General features: G+C 37.4%; 1 protein-coding gene and 1 long non-coding RNA gene across 9 annotated transcripts in view; one reads left to right on the top strand and one right to left on the bottom strand.

The window, feature by feature from the left end:
- Positions 1–24498, bottom strand: part of TTPA (alpha tocopherol transfer protein) — a 36105-nt gene extending 11607 nt beyond the window's left edge. Inside the window, exons 1-6 of one of the 8 annotated variants that reach the window (XR_008996300.1) lie at positions 23895–24497; positions 17533–17686; positions 13358–13551; positions 12707–12789; positions 11665–11775; positions 6850–7001 (exon numbers count right to left, since the gene is read on the bottom strand). Coding sequence is in view for 4 of the 8 variants with exons in the window: in XM_036907515.2 (XP_036763410.2) it covers positions 8991–9164; positions 11665–11775; positions 13358–13551; positions 17533–17686; positions 23895–24098 (837 nt within the window). In the remaining 4 variants the exon portion in view is untranslated. Of the gene's footprint in view, positions 1–6849; positions 7002–7075; positions 9165–10225; positions 10371–11664; positions 11776–12706; positions 12790–13357; positions 13552–17532; positions 17687–23894 lie in introns of those variants that run through there. The other 7 variants (XR_008996299.1, XR_008996301.1, XR_008996302.1 and 4 more) reach the window with 7 other exon arrangements.
- LOC130682880 (uncharacterized) lies at positions 14023–14763 on the top strand. Its single transcript, XR_008996303.1, has 2 exons — positions 14023–14404; positions 14460–14763. It is a non-coding gene; the product is annotated as an uncharacterized LOC130682880 (long non-coding RNA).
- Positions 24499–24906: the final 408 nt, after the last annotated feature.

Here is a 24906-nt window from a genome sequence, read left to right as displayed (position 1 = left end):
TCCATGACCGGGTCAGGACTGTGTGGCAATGAGGTGTATTTCTTCATTAGCAAATTTAATGTTCTTGTTTAGGAGGTAGAGGTCAGAGAAATTTGGGGAACAAACATGCAATAGTTGATTCCAAACACAGGACACATCCCCTTCTAGGCCCCACGATCAGAGCTAGTGCCAGTCAGTTGTGGAACACTGTGAGTTGAATCTTTAGAAGTTCTTGGGCAAGAAGTTCAATGTTCTATATCACATCATTTGCAGTGATAGTTATCTCCTGGAGTAGGATGTGGAAGATGTGAGAGTTTCTACTCACTTTTTAAGTAGCCCATACTTCAGATACTCAAGGCAGGAAAGTGGCTCAAATGTGATCAGATGCAGCAGTCAAGACCTCGAATCTGTTACCAAGATTGCAACTTCCCTTTCAAGAGTGTCCTCAGACCCAGCAGAGAAAGGGAGAGGGCCATGATATTCTGGTGTTGGCTCCCACATCTTCAGGAAATAGTTACTAGTGCACTGTCAAGACCAATGACAGACACTGAAGACGGCAGAGAATAATTTAAATACTTTAAGAAGGTGATTGGGTTGCATTTCTGGCGAGGACTAATGAGTCTAGCTAGGTCATATGAGCCCAGCCAGTAGCTGAGAGGTATCAGTAGACCCTGCCTCCACAAATGAAACAGGTGTCTTTTGGCACAGCCTAGGAGAACTGAGCAACTCTTTGTCATAATGTTATCCTTTCTACAATATAGAAGCTGAGAAAAGGGTATAGCTGCAAGGGAAGAAAACTGATTGGGGCTTTTCCATTTCTAAATGGCAGCACCCCTTGATGGAGTTTTGATATAAGGTTGCCTTTTCTGTGAAAAAAGGACAAATAGTTACAAGGACTGTCATCAGAGTTGGCAGAGTAAAAGATACAGAGAGAAACTGGAACCTAGAAAACTCCTGTCTGTGATACTGCCAGAGAAATCAACATGACTTTAATAAAAGTGGTCCAGATAGGATCTGGATACTTGTTAAACTGATAATTCAAAATAGAGGAAGAATTTCCTAACATTGCCTGGGGAAAACAGCTAAACTAAGTTATAGAGGTTGTGAGGGTGGGAAGAGAATTTGAAGAAAAATGGTTGTGCTGAAAGGAAAGGATGAAGAAAAGCTACAATTTAAAATTGATAGATAAGTTTAGCAAAAGCCATTCAAAAGTTTTTGGGGTCCTAAATGTAGGTAAAAAGAATAGGGAAGAAGGAAATGGTAGGAAGGGCAAAAAAGAAAAGGAAGGATATGATTCAAGAAGTTTTGATACCAATAATAGAACAAGAAAAGGAGGCTAACAGAAGGATCCAAAGGGAAACAGGGAGGGGAGGGAATAGAGCTCGCACAGGCGTTTCAGTTGGCAGCTGCCACCTCAGGGTGTCATACACTTGTTCTTAGGAAAACAGTCCTCCTCATATCATTATAGGGAAGGACAAATTATTTTTCCTTCTACTCTGCTGGTTCTATAACTGGGGTCTTGTAAAATTAGACTGACAAAAGACAGATTAACAAGGGAAAGCCAGCTTATTAATGCATGCAGTGCACATCACATGGGAGGAACCTCAGTGAAGAGTAACTGAAAAGTCTGGTTAGAACTTGGGCTTACATAGCATTTTAGCAAAGAAATCATAGGTTTTTGAAGAAGTCACAAAACAAAGGAAAAGGACTTTGAGATTCTAGGAGTGGCAAACTGAGGGAAAGTAAATATATGGAGGAACTGTTGGAAGATAAGGGCTAGTAAAGTTTGGTATGTAGATTCTCTTGTGCTATTTTTGGACTTATAATCACTGCCTCCAGTGCTTATCTTTTGCCCTTCCTGGTAATGAGGCAGGAGGCACACTTGCTAATTTGTGTCCTGCATTTAGGTAAGTGGCAGAAGGCAGAGAGCTTTTCTTGTATCTGCTTCTTCTCAATTGCCTTCAGCTCAAAATAATCCTTATGTCAAAGAGTCATATTTCTAGGTAGTATATTCCACTATCTATATCATTATCTACTCCTGGGGTTTTTCAGAAGACCCTCAGTTTAAGTTTTCCTGTTTAAGTAGACTTCTATTTGAAGTAAGGTTTAGTTCTGAAATGTGAACCCAAGGTTGTATTCTTTGTATTCTGCAGCAGTTTTTGTGGTGAGGAGGACAGCTGTGTTTCAGCTGAGGCCCCCTGAAAGGTATTCATTTGTTTCAGGTATAAAAAGGGGAAAGGATAATGAGTAACTGGGGAATCTAACAGTAGGAGAGGTGTAAAGAGAGGATTTGAGATCATGAAATGCAGACATGGAGAGTCCTGAATAAGGGGTTCAGTGATGGTCTCTTTAGTCGTGGTGTGTAAGGAAGAGACAATAGCAGAAAAGTTAGGGATCCAGTTTTGGTAATAGTCAACTAATCTTAGAAACCCTTGGGGTTATCTTTCAGTGTTAGGGAGAGGAAAATTTACAGTGGTGTTAATTTCTTTAGGAATAAAGTCTTTCCTTTGGAAGGGATATCATGTCATATACACTTGAGGGCTATTGATTGCATTTTATATTCAGAGATGTTGTGTCCCTTGTGGACAAGAGCTTGGAGTAGATATTGGGTGTTGACAATCATTGGTGAGTGGAGAAGTAAGTCATCTACATACTGAATTCAGGTAATAATAAGAAGGTCAGTTACTTTCAGGGGACAGACTGAAGTTCCTCAAAGGAGGTTTGCCTGAGTCACAAATGGATGAGACTGAGCAGCAGGGAAGGAAGATCAGGTATAAGGTGAGGCTCCACCTGACTGTTCTGCATCTCCAGACTCCTCCCTCACCCCAAGTGCATGGTGCTCCGAGGAGAGGAGTGAGCTGCATGGTCAAGCTCTTCTGTGGGAAACCTGCCCAAAGAGCTCTTGTTGACTGGAGAGGGAGCCCCTCCTGAGAGCTAAGTTGCATCAGGGTTTATTTATTCAACAATAGCTACTGAGTCTCCTGTATAGCTCCTTAGGGACCAGCATGCATGCATGTATGTATGTTTATATGTGATTAAAATAAGTGAAATTTAAAATCAGCTAAAAAGTGAAAGCCATTAGCTAAGATACTTAAAACAGAGAAATAGGTTGAAGTTTAAGACAAATAAAACCCAATAGGATAGGACCTTACCATTGTAAAACTTCAGGATGAAAGAGAGAGAAAAAGTAGACAGGAGGACAAGTCTGAGGGATTGTAAGGAGGCTGCTGAGGTCAGCCCAACTTCCCAGTATATTGTGTGTCCACACACACATATACAATGAAATAGTACCCAGCCATAAAAATGAAATCTTTCCATTTGAGGCAACATGGATGGACCTCTAGGGTATTATGTTAACTGAAGTAAGTCAGACAGAAAAAGATAAATACCATATAATTTCACCTATATATGGAATCTAAAAAATAAAACCAATGAACAGACAGACAGAAATAGACTCATAAAAAATTAGAGAATAAACTGGTGATTACCAGAGGGTGATGGTGGGGAGATGGGCAAAATGGGTGAAGGAAATTAAGAGGTATAAAATTCCAATTATAACATACATGAGTCACGGGGATGTGTTATAGGGATATAGTCAATAATATTGTAATAACTTTATGTGGTGACAGATGGTAACTACACTTATCATGGAGTGCATTCCTAATGTATATAATTGTGGAGTCACTGTGTTGTATACTTGAAACTAATATAATATTGTCTATCAACATTTCAATTTAAAAGTGGACAGGTCTTTATTCTGTTTGTATTGACGCTGTGCTAAAAGCTGGTTAGACACGGATTATATTAAGATGCAAAAGACAGTATCTGCACTTCAGAGCACTTTCTAGCAGGGAGACAGGCAGGTAAAGAGCTATAAATTCAATGTCCTAAAGGTGATATTAGATAACCACAGAGAGGATCACACAAGCAGAAGCAAAGAATTCTTGTGAGGCTTGAAGAAGGCTTCTCAGAAATGACAAGGGAGCAGGACATTGTAGATGAGCCGACACAGACTGCAGGAAAGGGTACGGTGCAGAGGAACAGTAAGAGCAAAGCTTCTGAATACAAAATATTTTGCCTTCCTTTCCCCTCACCACCCCCCGCCCCCAAACACACACACATACACACCCCTGGCTGCTTCTGATTCTGACATGGCTTGTGTGATAGGGATGGTATTTCTCAAAGTGGTGAAAAGGTTGTGTGCCTAGCATATGGGTGGGGTTAGGAGTCCTGCAAAGTGAGGATAGAAAAACAGGTTGGGCCTGGTCATCAAGGGCCTTAGGTGCCAATTAGCAAATTACCCTGCATGTAGTACTGCTCTCTCAGAGTTCAGGGAATAAACTCTTGCAGAAAAATAACCCTGCCAGCACTGGAAGGGGGATGTAAGGGCGGGAATAATGAGGAACAGGTAGCCCAACTTGGAGGCTATTACAGCAGGTCTTTCGAGAAATGACAAGCCTTAGAAATGGGTCAGACATTTCGAGGTAGGACTGATAGACTCTGGTGGCCATCAATCACTGTGGCCTAGAAATTGGGTCTATTGAGAGCATGGTGGTGTTGTGGAGGGTGTGGACTTTACCCCAAGGCCAGCCAAGTTCAGTCTGATTCTGGCATTTACTGGCTCTGTGGTTCTAAACAAGGAATGGACACTTTTTGTTTTTGTTGTTGTTATCATTAATCTACAATTACATGAAGAACATTATGTTTACTAGGGTCCCCCCTTCACCAAGTCCCCCCCACAAACCCCATTACAGTCACTGTCCATCAGCGTAGTAAGATGTTGTAGAATCACTACTTCTTCTCTGTGTTGCACAGCCCTCCCCTTTCCCCCACCCCCCACATTATACATGCTAATCATAATACCCCCTTTCTTCTTCCTGCCCTTACCCCTCCCTTCCCTCCCATTCTCCCCAGTTCCTTTCCCTTTGGTAACTGTTAGTCCAGAATGGACACTTTTTGAGCTTAGTTCTCTTCTGTAAAAATGGGCACAATGGCATTTACTTCCTTTATTGTTGGCAAAGATGTAACAAAACGAATGTCAATCTGAAATAGTGTAAGTCACCAAAGAAGTAACCCATAAATTTGAATGCCCTTCAGCTGGCATTCAAGGCCTCCTATATTTTGTTTCATATATATTTTCCTAGGAAAAAGCCCCATTCTTCTCTACTCATTCCCTCCCTCTAGCAATACAGGGCTGTTTATTATTTCTCAGACATGATCTATTCTTTCTCATCTCTAAGTCTTTGCTTGTGCTATTTCATTTCTTGGAATATCCTCCTTTTCCTCAGTTCTCAATGCTCTCTAGGGTCAGTTCTCCTTAAAGCATCTGCTTCATAGAATACCTCCTCTAAGAACACAACCTCCATTTCCCAGGTAAGAAGGAAGTTATCATGTCTTCTTTTAAACTCCTAAAGCACTTTAGTAGGACCATTCTAATAACCCTTATCCTGTACTACAGTTTACCTGGTTGTTTGGGATATATATTTTTTCTCTTCCAAGTAACACGCAGTTAATTTTTCTATGCACTGTAGTATTTAATTCTATGTACAGTGTTAATAACAAAATAGGTATTTAATAGATTAATACAATGACTTGAAGAGAGGAGGAAAGCAGTCACTTGAGTGCTAGGTATGGGGGGCAGGAGGAGGATGCTGTGTGTCCTTGCTAACCAGAGAATTCTTGGGGAAATACTGCCCTAATTTTATTGCCATCAATTCTGGCTCTGTCTTTGTAACTCACAGCTCCTTCACAGCTCCTAAGTATGAAAGTTCAACATACAAGGCCAGTAGGGAGTGTTTCAAACACCATCTTACTAGTTTGCTGAGTATTTGATTTGTATTGTGAACATATTTTTTATCTGTTTTAGTCAAGATGGAGTCATGCTTGTCAGACACACTGAGCCAGGCAGATGTTGCTGAGACAGGGCCAACATATCCTCACTTGAATTTTAAACTGGGTTAAACCTGTGTCTTGAGGACCCACATGATAGAATTCTGCTGTGACCTTTTAGTTTTTCAAAATACCAGATGCAAACTGTAAGCTTATAGTTCTAATATTTCCCTCATCAATCCTTACATACTAAGCACCTTCACCTTTACAACTTATATGATTTTCCTTAATCTTGAGATTTTTGCCTCATAAACCTTCTCCATTGTGTAGTCTGCTGGAACATAATTCAAGTGCATCTTGAAACTGCATATTCTGGACTACAAGCCTACCAAAACTTGAATAAAACTTTGTTTAACCTGACCAGGATCTTTGTTTGCATCATTTCTTAGTTGACAGTATGTTTGCCTTGTGAGCTTTTTTTTTAGGTGGCTGTGGGAAAAATGGAAGTTCCTATGGCCAGGATCCTCACCTGACCCTAAACTACTTGATGATGTAACTGGCCTACTGCTAGGCTACTGCTTCCACACCCTTAGGCTATAAGCTATGATTGACTGAGTCACTGTATAAAGAGCTCTGCCCAGTGCTCTGGGTGGAGGGAAAGATGGAGGAGGATTTCAGACCTGTGGACTGCTGGATGCAGACATGATTCTAGTGCTCGACCTATTATTGGGATAATAAAGCTCAGTATAACCCTTTTACCCCAAGAATGTTCTATTGTCATTTCTCAGTCTCACTGAATCTATAGTGAACTTGCGTGGGGCTGAAACCCTCAGGCAAGACAGTGGCAAAGATAACATTTGCTCTAGGATGTCAGTGTTATCTCTGTAAGAAAAATAATACAGTTTGAAAAACAAAATCATGACCTAGGATAATAGCAGATTGTTTCAACATCAAATTATCTGATTAAGTAGCACACTCTGGCTTTTTTCACTTAGAAGTTTTAACTTTTTAAATATTCACGATTTTATTTTGTGAAATTAGTCTGCAGTCCCTTTAAGTACAGCAAACGACGTTAGGGGAAGATGGTGATGAGCTAAGCAGCAGGGAAACCAGCCGGCAGTTACAACTTATGAAGATAAAACTGGCGTTTGGGTAATGGGCAACTCGATCTGGTATGTTTTCCTTTAACTTTTCTGTAAGGAAAAGAAGTTTTTGAAAAATAATTTCTAATATTTGTATTTTACAATGAAAAAGAAACAGCTATAGCTCATGTGAAAGATCTTTATTTTCTTTTAACAATAATTAAAACAAATTATCATGCAATTCAGTAACACAATAAGCACGTTAATCTTTTAAAAGGCACTTCTGCTGCAATTACAGTAAGGTAATGTAGATAATTTGATAGTTATCTTGCCTTGTTATCAAATTGCCTACTCACTTCACATTGTTCTTTCAATGTTCTTCTGTGAATTGTTGCATTTTATAAAAATTTCAAAGTCCCAGAATGAACTTCTACTGACTGATTTATTATCATTCTATTTTCTGTTAATAACATCACCAATGAATCAGTTTAAATTCATTTAAAAAATCATCCTTTATCCTTGTGTTAAAGGGCTCGTTCCTTCACAGTGTCCTAAGAAAATGCTTTAAGTAGTCAAATGTAAATGAAGTGGAATCTTGTGATATAAGTCTTCTTCTAGGAATGAAAGTTGGGTAAACCACAGTTTTTTGTTGTTATTCTTCATTATTTTCCAATGGTTTTATTCTACTGTCATTTTTAATTACGCAATTTCAAATTGTATGACTTTGTAAAGAATAGTTCAACTTTCTTTAGAAACCAGGCACAATCTAATTTTTTAGTAAGAATTAAAATGTAAAGTTAGCTTCATAATACTAAATCAAAATCAAGTATGTTCTCTAAATTCACAATCGCTCTCAATGTTTTCAAAGATACATGTACAGAGAATCAGAATTATCAGCTCACCTAATTAGAATAATTTCCCTATAATGAAAACCAATCTCCACATATCCTTTCACAAAATACTCTTGCATGATTATTTTTGAAACCCAAAGAAGCTAACCAAATGTCTAACAAACTTTGTGCTGTGTTCTCTCATGTTCAAGTTTAAAAATAAAATTTAAAAACTATAAAAATTGTCATAAATTGAAAGCTGTAGTGACATATTTTTCTTAATAAATGAAATGTCCTTTGATAGGAGCTACAGTAAACAGCCCATTTTAACTACGTGTTTTGTTAAATATGAATTTTAGGATTTGGCTGGAATACTCTGATGTAATAGTACAACTCAAATTATTTCATGAAAACTTCCATGTGTAATTGACAGTGATTTTAAAAATGTAAACATTTCCTTTCCCTTGTGTTGTTGGGTTATTCAGTTAAAAACACAGTACATGTATATGACAAGTAAATATTATTCCATCTCTAAATCTCTATGTGGTCATGACACAAAAAAACAAACAATGAAGTCAAAATGACATTCTGGATTTCTTTGAAAATGCAGAAACAGTATTAAGAAGCTCCACCTGAAATATTTTCTAAGTTATTTTTGGTTATCAAGTATAATTTCAAAGAGGCCTATCGATGCTACATGTAATAGTTTACGGTCTATAGATCTTTAAAAGTTTCTATTGTGCAAATATCCTAAAATAGAATTTCCCTGAGATGAATTATCTTTCTGTGGAAATAACTCTGTAAATCTGTATTCAGATTCTAAGCTGAATTATAATTTATTCTGACACCCACTCAAATGGGTGTTAATAGATTTTTGTCATTAACTTGTGCTAATATTTCTTTTCAATGGGTTACTTATACATTTCTAAATCAATGTAATCAGAGAGCCTGGTTAAAATGAAAACTTTCCAGTGACATACAAAGGTGCACCTGAACAGCTACTTTAAAGATAACTTCTTTCAAGTGCAAAAATCAGGAATTTCTTCTATGCTTTGAAGGTAAACTAACATTTAATTGCTTCCAAGTAAAGAAAATGCATTTACAAAGTAAAGAAGTTCCTAAATACTCATGTCACTCAAGTCAGAGGATATTTATATTTTTAAAAATCGACAAGCATTATTGGTTTAAGATTTTTTCTTTCATTCATGTAACCAAGTAGGATCTCCTGCATGTATTTTTAATTAGGAAGCCATTTGCATTAAATAACTTCTCACTGAATGGTCTGTGAAATGCTGCTGAGATAATTTTCAGATTTCATTATAAAATTTGTCCACTCCTGACATATGTCCTCCATGGAGAATTCTTCACCACCATATTCCAGAGGAAGAATGTCTGGGAAATGCTGAAGTAAGCTTTGTTTGTAATTGTCCCCATGCATATGAATCTGAAATAGCCAAAACATTTTAGAAGGTATGCCCTTTACCTCTCAGTTTATTAAGTGCATTTCCAGTAGAAAAATCAATGCCATAAAATAAAGTACTTTAGTAACCCCCAACATAGAAGAACACGTATAGGTGCTACAACTTTTATTCCTCTGCTTGTAAATCTAAGAATCTACCTGTATTTAGATTATGCTTCTCATGAATCTGATTACCTTACTGTTTTCTTACTTTTGTATTCTTATAACTATACAAGATTTATAAAATACATTATTTTCCTCTTTCAAAAGTAGATTTTTAAAACTCTAAATTATTTTGTTCATTCTATTCTCTAATGTATAGGTGATTCTTAGCAAAATATCTAATATTCCAAGACTGTTGTGTAGATGATAAAAATATACTACCTAGTGTTAGTTCATATTAAATAAAAGCATATATCTGAGCACACAAGTAGGTACATGGGAATAATTTGTGTAGTACAGTTAATGGATACTCTTGGCTAGTACAAACTTAAGAGATTATGATTGTGGAGAAGCTTAAACTTTCAAATACTTTTAACTTTAAAAATGATCATATAATGCCCTGAAGTTAAAATAATGATTTGGAACCTTCAGCTATAAGTACATCTTGTTAAAAATAAATGAATAAATGATCTTTCTCCATCTGCTAGGGCAAAGTGTTCATCTATATAGCCAACAATCATTTAATGAGCACCTACTATGTGTTAAGGGACAAGGATTGAAAGATGAATGAGACAAGTTTCCTACACTCAGGAAGCTTCACTGTCCCAGTACTTGTTTTTTTCTGAAAACTTAGAATATTACCAGAGGATAAAGAGGCACAAAATAAGTTAATTTAAATTAAATATTGCCAGCTAATTGAAAAGAAATCCTACTATCGCCTTAGGAAGGGGGAAATAAGAACATTCGCAGGGTACAGTCAAAATGTTGAAAAGGAGAAAAGTGGACAGACTGAGTCCCCATCCCCAATTTGGGAAGTCCATTTCATGTCAAGTAACTTTCACTGAAATGCTTTACCTACCTTCTCAATTTTTTATTTTTCTTTCTTTTTTGCTCCTATTCTCTTATTTATTAGGTTCAGTTTATTGTTGTTTTTGTTTTTATTTATCCAGACTATAACCCAAAATAGAAATATTTATTTTTAGATCTTTCAGAGTTAAACAGAAGGTGGTCAGCCATTATCAAGCTACACTGATGAGAGAAAAAATATGAAAAAAAAATTTACTTCTATAAAAACACTAGAATGAAAAGTGGCCATCTTCATAGAGATAGTTCTTCTTGAAGACAGAAAGAATTACTTTTTGGGTAACCTCAAAAGAAGCTCTAGGGTCATGATTTTATGACTAGATGCAAAATGTTACATTTTCTTAATATGAAAGAATGTATTTTTAGATATTCCAAATAGGCCATTATAACTCACATTATTGCTATTTGTATTTAAATACTTTTTGAGGTTTAAATTGTCAGACTTTAAAAACTGTCAGAAATTAGATGTCACCAATGTTTGCCTAAATAAATGCTCTAAAAATTATCCTTTATAGATTAATGTAGAAGAGTGGTTGTCATTCTTGGTAACTCAGATTCTATTTTCAATACCTTAAAAATCCTAAAAGATATTAGATATTCACTTGAGATACAGCTCCACAGGATAGGTAAACGCACCAAATCTCTTAACTAACATGACATTAAGTTATATACTGTGGTTTTCAGTTACACGTGTAACTTAAATAGATTTACTTTTAAAATGCATAAATTCTACATTTGCATGGCTAGAAATGAAAATAAGATAAAAGGTTCCAGTGAGATGTCTTGTTCCCCACCCTATCTTCATCCAACCAGTCCACATCTCTACTCTGATCCATTAGGAAAACCACTTAACTTGTATGCTTGTAAATCCTTTTAACTGATATTTGTGGAAATATAAATATGAAGATATAAATATTCTGATTTCTTTCCTTTTTTTATACAAAAGGTAGCATACCATAAACACTGCTTTGCATTTTCTTATTTCACTTCACAAAGCACCCTGCAAATATTACCGTATCCCACTGTGTAAATGTATCATAGTTCATTTAACCAGTTCCCTGATGATGAACACTTGGTGGTTTCACATCTTTTGCTGCAATGAATCCCCTCGTAGGTGTAATTTTGTTTATATGCAGGTATATTTGTAGATTTAAAATTCCACAAGTGCAAAGTCGCTGTAATTCTGGTAACTATCGCCACACTGCCCTCTATAGGAAATACACCATGCTACACTCCCAGCGTCAATATCCGAGGCCGTTTCCCCACAGCCTTACTAACCTCATTTTCTAAATTAAAAAGAATTTTTGATTCATAAAAGTAGTTGACTTATTAGATAGATACTCAAAATACTGGGTTAATGGTATCTGCGTGCAGAGGCAGATAATAAAGCAATCCTTAAACAGAAAAGGATTGGAACATTTAGTACAAAGGAATAGTGACTTGATGATGTTTTACTCACCCGTCCCTTAATTTTTTCAGTCAGGAATGGTTTAACCATGGAAAAGACAGCACCGAAAATTATTGGCTCATTTATCAAATGGATACCACGAACTTTTAATGGATATGAGTCCTTTTAAAAATAAAGAAAACACCTTATTAATAACAAAGCATAAATCAATATAAATTCTTATTGATAAGTTCCATCTTCAAACACATGTTAAACTTAATCAAGTGTAATTTTACTTTCAAATTTATTTATTTATCACACCAACACAACAATAGCCAGCTTCATAGTTCACTGTCATTAGATTAAGAAAAGATCTCTAAAAAGGTTTCACCTTGTAGCTTAGGCAAAGTATTTTAAGAAATACTATATCTTTCATAAGTAAGACATAGAATATATTTCCCCAGTCACATATATACATATTCTTTAAAAGAACCAATGAGTCATCTGGATATTTATATTTAACTTTTCCCCCAAATTTTTATTTTGAGAAAAAAATCCAACTTTCATAAAAGTTGAATATAGCAAAATAAACACACACTTTTAAAGTTTTGAAAGAGATATAAATCTTTCACATCAAAGAAATATAGGCTTTTTAAGTTTAAAAGTTAACAATTGAAAGAAAAACCACATCCATTCTTTCCTTACCCAAAGTGTGTTGTTAATGTACAGACTTTCCCTGCCAAGCTTCGTTCATGCAAAATTATCATTATTTTTTTAACCTATGCATAGCTTTCAGGCATGTGTTATCAAGTTGGGGCTTTTCTTCCAGATTCTTTTTATGTGTAATTTTAGTTAAAAGTAATTACTAATATGCTCTCTAAATAATGTACACCCAGTTTTGTTTCACTGATATAAAACAATTTGTGTAAACATCGTGAGTTTTAATATTGTTGCAATAATACATCAAATGGCTATACCACCATTTAAGTAACCATTTTCCTATTTCTGGACAAATAAGCTGCTTGTAATTTTCTTCCAAAAAAACTGGTGCAATAGTAACTATATAAATGTAAGGCAATGGTGGCAATAAGCACAACTTTTACATGCAGATGACCTGGATTGGTATCCTTGCTTCACTGCTGCAAAATATATGTGCTTGAGCATTGCTATGTCACCTCTCTGACAGAGTAAATTGATCTGTAAAATGGGAAAAATAATAGTCATATGTCATAAGCTTGTGTGGCTATAAACAGAACATACTTGAAACTCTTAACAAAGTACCTGGCACATAGTAAGCTCTTATTATTATATACAAAGTCTTTACTACATTTAAGATGATTCCTTGGCTAGATTCCTAAAAGTAAAATTACTTGGTCAAATATGATGGCCATTAAAAAATTTTTTGATCTCTGGAAGAACTACATCAATTTATACCTACCAAGACTTATGTAACATTTTATTGTACCATCACTATAAATGTTCTTTGAGTCAATTTTTTAATTTAATAGAGTTTTAACAACAGAAAAATTAAGTGACTACATTATTTCTTAAATATATAAATTCTGGTTACCTTTTCAGTTTGTTGCAACATTCTTTTACAAATTAGTAACACTTTACTTCCTCTTAGCATTACTGAATTCTATTATTATTTCTAAAATTTAATTTTCTAATAAATGTACTATCCCTTCTCTTTGTCTAACATGTAACTAAATTTAAATTTATTACTTGTAATTATTATCTCAAAAGAGTTAAAATATACACTTACTGTAAGAACAGCAGCAATCTTCTTGGCTACAGATGGGGTAATTTGAAAAGCATGAGAAAACTGCCAGCCTTCTAGATCAAAGATAGCCTTGACACCATTCCGTTGTGTTTCTACCTCCTGTACAATAAGCTCGGATGTGATTAGGCTTACACGAAATACATCATAAGCTGTAAAAACTTTTGGGTCCCAGCATGCTAAAAAAATAGAAAATAGCATATCTCAGCATTGTGTAAAGAATCAGAAAGACTTAAAAATGGAACTAATTCTTTTTAGACTTAAAGGATCAGTAGAAATTAAATATGTACCAAGATTAAAAACTGAATAGTGTGGCCAACATTGACACTCCAAGAACATGTAACTACTTCTCTCTCCCTCCTCAGATTCCTCGCAAATAGCAGATTGGAGGGGAAAAAAGAACGAAAGCAAGCTGGATTTGATTGCCAAATGGATCTACAGGCCAAAACATGCAGGAGTGGGCTGTGGCTCACAATGGGAATGTCTCAAACTCAATGCGGCAAACTTAGAGGTGCTGAAAAAGAGAAAAGCAAGGACCTGGATTATGGAAAGTAATGAGGGCCCTACAGTAATCAAAGAGGTTGCTAAGGCAAATGTGTGAGGTGCAGACAGGCAGGTTGATGTCCCTGACACCCCTCAACGACAAGCAGCACCTAGCAGTCATGTCTGTACAGGCTAGAAGGGTTAAGTGTCGGCTTTTGGAAAGCAGCATAGGTAGCACTTAAGTGCTGCCCACACCCAGTAGAAATAAGGAGTAGAAACATCCCTGGGGTAAGGTGTGATTTGCAGAAATGACAGTAATGCACAGGCAAGCAGGTCATCTTGATAAACAGATATGCATACACTATGAATTACAGTATCTTCAAAAACACACCCACAATGAAGAGAGGAACCGAACTCAGTAGACAAAGGCACCCAAACCCAAGGAATAAAATGAATCAGTTGAGATCTTGGACTAAAAGATGACAATTCATGCAAATTTTAGTTGATGGGACAAATGACAGAAAATACACAGCTGATGATTGCATAATGGTTTGGAATATCAAGCTGAGGAATTCTCTCAAACTCAGCACAAAAGAGCCAAGAGCTGGTATCTATCAATAAAAAGAGGTGTGCAGGAAGATCCAGAAATTTCAACATCCAAATTAATCAGAGTTCTGGAAGGCAGCAATATAGAAAATAGAGAACAGTGGAGAGAGGAATAGTAATGGTAGAGAAAAATTTTCCAAGGCTGAAAGAAGATGCCAGTCTTCAGACTGAAAGGCCCATGGAATGCCTAACACAACAAATGAAAAAGAGAGAGAGAGAGAGAGAGAGAAAGTCGTGACCAAGTAATGATATCATTTCAAAATGCCAAAGTTTGTGGCTTGGACAACTGGGCAGAATGGTAGTACCATTTCTTGAGATAGGAAACACTGGAAGAGAAATGTTTTGGGAGGAAAAAATCACAAGTAGTTTTGGACATGTTAAAATGGTGACTGTGACACATCCAATAAGATACATCTGGGAGCTGGTTGTATGGATCCTTGGGGACGAGATGGTAGGGTCAAGATACAAATCTGGGAATTGCTTGTACTTCTGTAACAGCCTACCACAGGGATTATCTTAGATCCATGCTGTTCTTTGTGATAGTAGATAGATAAAGTAGTAAAAAAAGAGGAAGCTGAGGCCAATGTCCTAAGGAATTTCAGAATTTGAAGTGCTGGTACCCCAAGCATGGAAGCTCTTCCATGGAAGAGGACAGGGAAATAGGATGCCAAAGGAAGGGGCAAAATGCTCTTCTCTTTTTATGAGGGTTTCATTGCATAGTCACAATTGAGTAAGTTATTGGCCATTAGCTGATTCAACCTCAAGCCCCCCTGCCTTCTCCCTCCCAGGGTTGGGAGCTGAAACTTCCCATGACCTAAACACAAGTTTGGTGACCTGACAACCAGCCCCCATGCTTGACTGGGGACAAAAAGTCTCCTTGTTAACATAACAAGACATCTGTTTCACCTTTATGGCTCTGAAGCATTTTCAGAAACTGTGGATGAAAACCAAGTATATCTGAGAAATATATTTTGAATGACCAAGAATGTATTTCTTATAAATCATTATATCATAAGTCTATACTATGAATTCAATTAAATTTGGTAAATTTATAAATCTTTATCCTAACCTTTTGTTTTACATGTAAAACTCCTCTGATATTCTCCTTTTCAACCTAGAATCTACATAATATTCAGATTTGCTGTGTACCCTTCTGTTCTGACCATCACTCAAACTAAATGCTTTCTTGATTTGAAAATCTCTTTGAGTTAAATAGGACACTTAAAATTTAATATGCTATGAGAAGCCCACACTAAATAATATAAGACTCTTGACTCACTGTTGAGGTATATATGGGCAAAGTAGCACATTTGCTTTTTCACTATGTGGTTAAAATTGTAATATTCCAGAATATCTCATCTGGCATTAGTGCATCACCATATGAACAGGCGTTCCTAAGGGGTGGAGAGAAATTCATCTCCGATCAATGGGTAGTTGCCTGGGTGACAGAGGACTTATCTGAACCTGAGAGTTTGGTGGGAGGCTTCTCTTGCTTCTGCTGGTGCTGGGAAGAGATGGCCCCCAGACAGCAGTTTGTAAGCAATAAACGGGTTTTAAACTTTATTTCTCCCTTTGACTTATTTCAGCTATAGAAGTATTTTGCCCTGGGATTTCCTCTCCCTGGAGTTACAACTATCAAGATGTCATTTTTACTTAACTTGCCCCAGTTAGTTTATGAACAAACTCAATAATAAATAAATAAATAAACAAACAAATAAATAAACCTCCAGCCAGGACACTTGCAGAAAGCATCACTTGTAGATTTCAGCTTTATGTTCTGGGGATCCCTGAGTATCAGGGTTGCCAGATTAAAAATATAAGACACACAGTTAAAGTACAATTGCAGACAGCCAGGATGCTATTTCTTAGTATAAATATGCTCCATGCATACTAAAAATTATTTGCTATGTATCTGAAATTCAAATGTAATTGGACACCCTATATTTTTATAAAATATAGGTTTATTTGCTACATAAAACATAGATGCTTTGCTAAATCTCAGAACTCTATCCCCAAGGGAGTTGGAAAACTTTATTCAACTTGCTATTAAACCAGTATGGCAAGAAAAGGACAAAGAAAGACACTGTGATACCTATTTTATAGACAATGACTTCATGACTATCCCAGCTGTACTTGACACATAAGCTGGAGCAAAAGAAACAGAGTCCTTATACTTAGTCCTCTGATACCCTTTCAAGAATTAAATGCAGTGTCTTCTTGCAAGATAGCAAACACTGGGTTACTGGCGGACAGCCTATCTACAAGCAAGCAGGAAAGCAAATCTATAAATATTCTAAAGTTGCCTGGAATATTTACAGAGGTCAAAGTTTCTGTAAGATTATAATTCATAAGATTCTGCTCATGAAATGTTGGTTAGCTTTGTCCTCTCGTGAGAGGATACTTGGAGCGGTGTGAATCCTCAGTTAACACACCACTTTTAATCACACACAGGTCTAAGGAAGAGGCAGAAGTTATAGGTCACTGATTTACAAGAAATGCTATCAAGACCTAATGGCAAATAGGGGAAGCAGTGAAAAGAAAAGGGGGTGTATGGTGTACAGTACCTTTGACACGCGGCAGGGCTGCCGTTTTATTCCAAAGCCTGGGGCAGCATCCAACTAGACATTCCCTCACTCACCTCAGTCTTACTTAATAATACCTACTTTGTGCAGGCTCTGGTTTCAGTGCTCAGAATATATATACTGAGCAGAACAGACAGAATTCACATGTTCTCATGGAGCATATATTACTATAATTTAGAATTCTTATTTGGATTTCCTATTAAGCATTTATGAAACACTTTACTTTCCTTTTTACACCTTTTCCTCCTATAACCTTCTCTATTTTCTTTTTCTCTTATTTTATACAATTGATTGTGTGGAAGAATGAAGTAGGATTTTCAATGGTTTTGTTAATTTTCTCACGACTGTCAGTTTTTTTTGTATTCGGGGGGCATTAAAATCTAAATTAAACCTAAGTTAAAACCTATAAAGCTAAATCCATCAATGTGGATTCATTAAAGCTTTTGATATGGTATCAAGAAAAATGAAAAAGAAATGCTTACGACTTACCGATTCTGTAAATAAGAACTTTGCTACCAGTGGGATCTCTGGCTCTCAGGACTCCAAGGTAGCCAGCCTTCAGAAGGCCAAGGATACTTCTAGGATGTAGATCTGCACTTATTTCTGGACATTCTGCTCTCCATTTATAATAGTTTTTTAGTAGCTGAAAAATAAAATAAAAATTGTCTACAGAGAGCATACATGGTCAACATTTTATAAAGATGGTAGGAAAGCCTTGGTATTACATGTGGCCTTTGCCATCCACTGTGTTTTGTGATACACTGGATTTTAATCCAGGGTATCATTTGAACTACAAAAGCTAAGAAGTTCCCTACATCAAGGACCTCAGGTGATTAAGAGTTAATTGCAAATTGAAGTTGAGTACTCTTCAATTGTCTCCTAAGGTGGGGAGTCTCCAAAGATAGCTGCCAATGATACCTCCCCTTCTGGTATATACATGCCATTCTTCCAATCAAGAGGAGGAACCCATCTGATCTTTCCCCTCGCATCTGGGCTGGCCTGGCCTTCTGTTTTGCTTTGGCAGAAGTGGCACTGTGCTAGGTTAACAAGCCTGGAACTTTCTGGTTTTGCTTTTGGGGATCCAGACACCCTGCATGATTACCAAATGATAAAGCTATGTGGAGCGAGGTGCTGGACAATGAGATGCTCTCTCGGATAGTCCGACCTCAGCCATGTTCCCCTCTGCTAACACTGCAGAGCAGAGATGAACCATCCCCACTGAGCCCTGCCCCGACTGAAGAATCACAAACAAATAAATAGTTGTGGCTTAAGTGACTACATGTGGGGGTGATTTGTTACTCAGCAATAGATAACTGAAACACCCACATTTAGTTTTTTTTAATAAGAGTAGAAATCAAGTGAATCAGTTTTACAAATATTTTTTGAGCATCTACAATGTTCCACAAACTGTGTTAAGCACTTGAGTGACAGCGGTAAACAGAAGAAAATCCCTACTCTCATTGGAGCTGACTTCTTGGTGACAACTGGATCATATAGGTCATTCTAGGTAGTGAAAAGTTCAGTTTCTGCTTCTTCAAAATATCCTGGGCACCCCCACTTATTATCTGCGTGATCTTGGGTAAGTATTTAACTCCTTTGCATCCTATTTCCTTAATATCTGCCTTGTAAGTTTTTGTGTAAAGCATATATGGGCATCATGCCTGGTAGTTACCGCTACTGTTCTTGTAATAAGGAAAGTTATCTGTGTTAATTGCTCATCCAAGTATTTAGTGGAGGTTTACATAAAGATAACTAGAACTTTTTGAATTTTTATTCCTACAAAAAAGAGCTAAATCAAAGATACAAATAAACATTTCAATACTGCTGCTGTACTTACAGCTAATAGAAAAACAACAAAAATTGACTTGGTTAATAGAGGTATACATTCATAGAGCCTAAGGAACGGTATGCTTGGACATGAAGTCTTAGCAAAATATGCTTTGAAGAAATCCTGTTTTCTTTTTGTTTTCCAAAAGAACCACCAATAATGGTTACTTTATATTAACAAATAATACAAACATTGTCAGTGCATTGTGGAGAACACTAAAATCAATTTATACAGTTAAGAGATATTATATTTGAATTGTCCTCTTCATGATTTTCAGCATTCTCAGTTTTTGTAAAATGACAATATATTTGTTTTGAGTTTAAAGAGATCTACTAGCAATGTGAACCGAAGTTCAGATGAAAGGAAAAGACAAACTTTATACTTGAGAATCATTGGAACAAAAACATGATAAATGCAACCAAAAAGTAGTAATGATCTGGAGAAGATACTACAAATACAAATTTTAAAAACCAAGTAGAGGGTGAAATTCAGAGCCTTGGGCAATGTTAGTGGCTTGGAATGGCTGGAGAAAGAGAGAAGCTGGTTGGACTGGAGGAGAAACAGCATTACGGTAGGAAAAGTTATCTGGGTTTTTCTGCTCCTTTCTCCTCTCGCTTTCCCTGATATTACCTCCCTATCTTTTTCTCCTTTCTTTTAGGCATTTAATGAATTTTTCTTAACTATTTTAAAAAAGAGAATGATTCTAAGAGTTAAATGCAACAAAGAAGTAAGAAAGAAAAAGTCAGTAAATTTGCCAACAGAGAACTAATTGGTGACCTAAATAGCAGTTTCCAAAAGCAGTAAGAACAGAAGACACATTGTAGATTCTGACATATTCATTCTCTTCTATGAGATGAATATCTCTTCCTCTTCCTGTCTTAGGGGCCATCAGAATAAGTGCTAATAGCATTTTACAATGCTCATTACTTTTTTGATAGCTCCCTCAGACATAAAAACTTATTTTAATCCTAATTCAAGCAAAACACTAGAAGCTGCATATTAACTTCTATATAGAATTAATGATTTTATTTTCCCAGGAAATGAAAAAAAGTTGTAGCTTCATTAGAAAACATTTTCTAGGTAAGAGAGGCAAGGTCTTCAGCTTATGCATTTGTGCTGAGTGCTAGGCACCCAAGCGGTCGGTTCATGTGCTGAATGAAAATAAATTAGTGCCTGAGTAAACCAGCAGGATCCACACACTGGAAAAAAAATTTTTTTTATAAAGACACACAGATCATTCTCATGCCTTTGTCACTTAACTTTTGCAAATTAAAATTTCTAAACCTGGATCTTTGAGTATTACTTTTCCACTTATGAATAAATTCAAAGATCCTGTTGACAAAAATCATGTGAATGATGTAAACTGCTGCTGCACAATTTTCAAACCATTGAATGTCCACAACAAAAAAAAACTTGCTGCAAGTGAATGTTCAAAGTGGGAAGGTACCCATTTTGTACCACAATTAAGAAAAAATAAATGTAAAAAGTTATGGTTTATTTTAATTAGGCTTTGTAACAGAATAGGTTTCTTATTTTTCATATACTTTCAAACAAAATAGCAATCATATTTGTGCCAATTTTATAGGGTTTAATGGCATCATTTCAATCCCTCTTCACAACTATCTGCAAGGTAATTATTGTTATCCCATCTTATGGATAAGTAAACTAAAGATTAGAGAACTTACGTATTTTTTAAGGGCAATAACTTGATAACAGGAGCCGAGTGGAGACTGAAACCAACACCTGATCTGTTTTACAAAAGAAGCTACATTTAGAGGAAAACTAGCAGGGAGAGTCAGTGGAATTTTGAAAGCTGCAAAAGCATAAAAAAATTAAAGAATGAAAATCAACACATGCAGCAAAAACCTAAGAAAGTGAATTATTCACTTGTGAAACACAGGAATTCACAAGAATATGTGGAATAGACAGAAGTTCACAGTTGGTCGTTTTATGTTCATTGTTTTAAACAGAGGGGGCAAATGTGGTATACTTGAGAGCATAGGCTCACCCAGAGTTCAACCCAAGTTCAAATCCCTGCTCCACCACTTGTTACTCCTATACACACCTTAGTTTACAATAGCATTGGTACTTGAATTTGGACTTGTTACTCCACAACTACTTTTTTCTAAAATGAAAATAAGGAGATAAGTCACACAAACATTAATTACCAAAGTATCTGGAACTCAATAAGCTATTAGAATTATAAAAAACTCATTAATTTGTTGTAACTTCAAATACAAAATCTAGATTGAGAAATTTCTAATTATAACTGAGGGGTTCATCAAGCCCTCTTCATACACTGAAACTTTAGGGCTTTTATACTATTAACAAAGGAGTTTGAGTTGAATTAACTGCCTTTGTGGAGGAAAATGAAAAAATAGTTTCACACTCTAACCCTTTCCCTTTCCTTTCCAGCTGGCAGAAAAGAAAGACAGAGTTCATACGCAGAAACTTGATCCCTATCCAGTGGATTTGGAGAGTTCTGCTAACCAGTTCCTCAACGACGTGTTGCAATGAAAACAATTCAGGAAAATAAAGCATACAGGGAATATATATATATATATATATATATATATATATATATATATATATATCTGTAACATACATGTATATATGTAACAGAGGCTGGAGGCAAACTTTTTTCTTTTTTGTTTAGACAGTACTTTGAAAAACCAGCTACATGAGTTCATGTGAAACCCTCATAAGATTGTATATCATGATACTTTAATAAAAAAATAAGTAAAAAAAGAAAAAGAAAAGGCAGATACATGGAACCAGTAAATCATACTTTTTATTGTTAGTTACACATCTATATGTATATATGCAGTTATGTGTATGTGTGTGTGTGTCACACACACACACATATATGTTTAAAGCCTTATTTAAACTGTACTTTTCATAGAACCTGAGATTGTGTCTTCATATTCAGTACCTTCCAAGTAAATATTAATTACTCATGATGTTGGGACACCTGGATAGCCATCTGACAGAATGAAAATAATTAAAGTCAGATTGCTATTTCATTTCTAATAGCAAAATAAATCCCAGTAGATCAACAACTCCAACATTAAAAACAGATGTCATGAATTACTAGAGGAATTTTAGCAAGAAGAAAGGCTTGTAAAACCCAGATGCACTCAGAGAACAATCTAATCAATACATTGATTTCACAGAATTTATAAAATTCTGCATGGAAAGAAAACAGTACAAATGTGAAAAGAAAAACAAAGTAGGATAGAGGCCTATTTTATTTAATACACAGATTTTAGAAATAAAAGTTTATATTATATGTATATTTTATGTAAACAAAATGGGAGAAAATGAACAAGTGGCAGAAACACAACTGGAGAAGAATTTAAAAAATTTTAAATATATGAAGATGATTAACTTCATTGTAATTAACAAATGAACACTATGATAATAATGAGAACCAATTCCTCACTTAGCAGGCTGGCACACAGGTCATAATAACACAGTATAAGTGATAATATGGAACAAAAGGCATCATTATGTAATACAGAAGTGATAAAATTAGCGGAAACACTGTGGAGAACATTTGTTATATTCCTCAACACTGAAAACGTGCATCTCCATCCAGCGGCTTTGCAGGATCAACTTATCCCATAAAGATATATTCACACTTTCGCACAGACATATGAACAAATATGTACTAGAATATCCAACTGGTGATGGGAAAAAATCCATTTGTCTTGTTTACCACCTTTCCCCTACTGCAGGCAAATTGTAATTCAGAAACTAGTCATTGAATGAAGGAATGAACAGCATGCATGGCAGCATTGCCACTGACCTGATGACACTCCTGTGTCCAGTAACAGGGGACTGCTGACCTTTAGTACAATAAATGGAATAGAACATAGCCCCCAAATAATACGATGTATGTACACATTCTGTAATAGTTTGATCTCTGTGATAAACCAGGTAAAAAAGACAAGATGTAAAACACATCCATATGTTTGTGTGAACACAATGTCTGAAAAGATGAACAAACAACATTTAACAGTAAATGCCTCTAGACAGATGACTGGCAAACAAGGTTTGGGGTGGGACATTTTTTCCTTTAGAAAGTTAATTTTTAGAAATTTACTTTGCCCCTTTTACTATTATGAGTATTTTTACCACCCACATTCTTTTTCAATTAAAAATTAATTATCCACAACAACAACAAAAAACCCTTATCCTGAGCAGTTGGGATTCTGCACTCTAATACCTCCCCTGCCTCCCAAAGAGCAGCATAACACTGAGCAAGCCACCTGGAGAAAGGACTAGATCAGGTCCAATTGCTGAGGGCTTGCCGTAGGCTAGGCTCTGTCCTGGGCACATCTTGTTCCTTTCAGCTGTTATGGAAACCGGTCAGTGGGGTACGCGTTCTCCCCGTTATTTTATGGATGAGGATATTGAGCCCAGGGTGACAGCATTCATGGTTACATCCCTCTTTTATGATTCCCGTCTTCCTATCACCCCTCCTGTCTACCAGCTGCTAACTTACCTGGTCATTCACAAAAGAACGGCCTCATCCTCCACCCTTCGGCTCAAAATCCTGACACTTCAGTATTAACTATTCACAACACTATTTTGCTAGACTTTGGCTTTAGACCTTTAGTTTTAAGGGCTATTTCATTTTCCCCTCCACACGTGGAGTTATCTACTAAAATGTGATAAATCAAAGCTTCCTACTTTTCAGCTGTTAGGATGGTTTATACCACCGGCCTTCTGCAAAAGCATTTCCCCCAAATTGTGTAGGTCGGGAGACTCATCTAAGGCAGAGTTCCAGGGTTTGGGGTCAAACGGGCCATCACCCCAGAGTGTACCAGCTTTTTCCAGGTGGCCCTTTTCCACGACCCAGAGAAACTTGGAAGCACCGGGGAGGGATTTCTACGAACACCTGCAGACACGCCCGCCGCCAGGTGCGCGGCGGCGCGTCCCACGGTCGCGCGTCCCACAACTTGGGCTTTCGCGTCGTCTGGGCGAAGCCTCGGGGTGGCGCGGCTGGAGGCCTCCTTACCCGCCAGGCCAGGTCCAGGTCGAAGTCCCGGGCGCGCAGGAACCGCAGCAGGAAGGAGTCGGTGAGCTGCAGCGGCGCGGGAGGGGCGCCCGCCTCCGGGGCCCTTCGCCGCAGCTCTGCCAGGCTCGGCTGCAGCAGCGGCGAGTGGTCGGGCAGCGAGCTGAGCTGCAGCCCGGCCGCCTGGCCCGGCCGCGTCTCCGCCATGCCCGCCGCTGCGCCTGCGGCCGCCGATCACTGGCTGCTCGGAAAAGCGCGGGCTCCGCGCCACCCTCCGCCCCTCCTCGGGCGGCGGCTGCCAGCGCACACCCACCCCCGGACCCCGCGGCCGGCCAGTGGGTGCGCCGGGGCCGCCTCCTTGGAAAGGAATCCGCACGGCGTCCCCACGGCGCTCCCCCTCCTGAAAGCAAGCACTCGGTGGTCACCCGCGCCTGTCCCCACCGAGGGAAGTCCAGGTGTTCACCGCCCAGGGGAAGGTGTCTTGTTTGCCTACACTGACCGCGATTAGTTGGGATGTTTTAAAAATAATCGGCCAGAGAACTTTTTCCTCTTTTTCTCTCTCTCTTCCAACCGTCCTCCTTTTCTTTCTTTCTTCCCTGCTACCTGTCTTTTCTCTCACTCTTTTTCTTCCTTCCTTTCTCTATCTTTTCTTCCTCCCTCCCTTCCTCCCTTCCTCCCTTCCTTCCATCCTTCCATCCTTCCATTCTCCCTCTCTCTCTTTTCTTCCTCCCTTCCTTTTTGAGCTGGGAAGAGCCTTAGAACAACCATTCCCTCCGTCTGAGGCCGACTCACTCCTGAGTCGCCCTCCTTGATGCTGCCATTAAGGCTCCAAACTGACTCCCCACCTCAAACTGTATTACAGGTGAGGTTTCTAAATACACATTCCATAATACCACCTTAACTGACTCACTACCCCCTCCCCTTCTTCCTTATCCAGGCCACATCTTCTCAGTTTTTGGCACTGTACCCTGGTGATGACATATACAAATAAATAGCAAGTGCCAAAAAAGTTATT

This window comes from Manis pentadactyla, chromosome 3 (genome assembly GCF_030020395.1).
Source record: "Manis pentadactyla isolate mManPen7 chromosome 3, mManPen7.hap1, whole genome shotgun sequence".
NCBI classification, from domain to species: domain Eukaryota; kingdom Metazoa; phylum Chordata; class Mammalia; order Pholidota; family Manidae; genus Manis; species Manis pentadactyla.
This window is presented reverse-complemented; position numbering and strand designations above follow the sequence as displayed.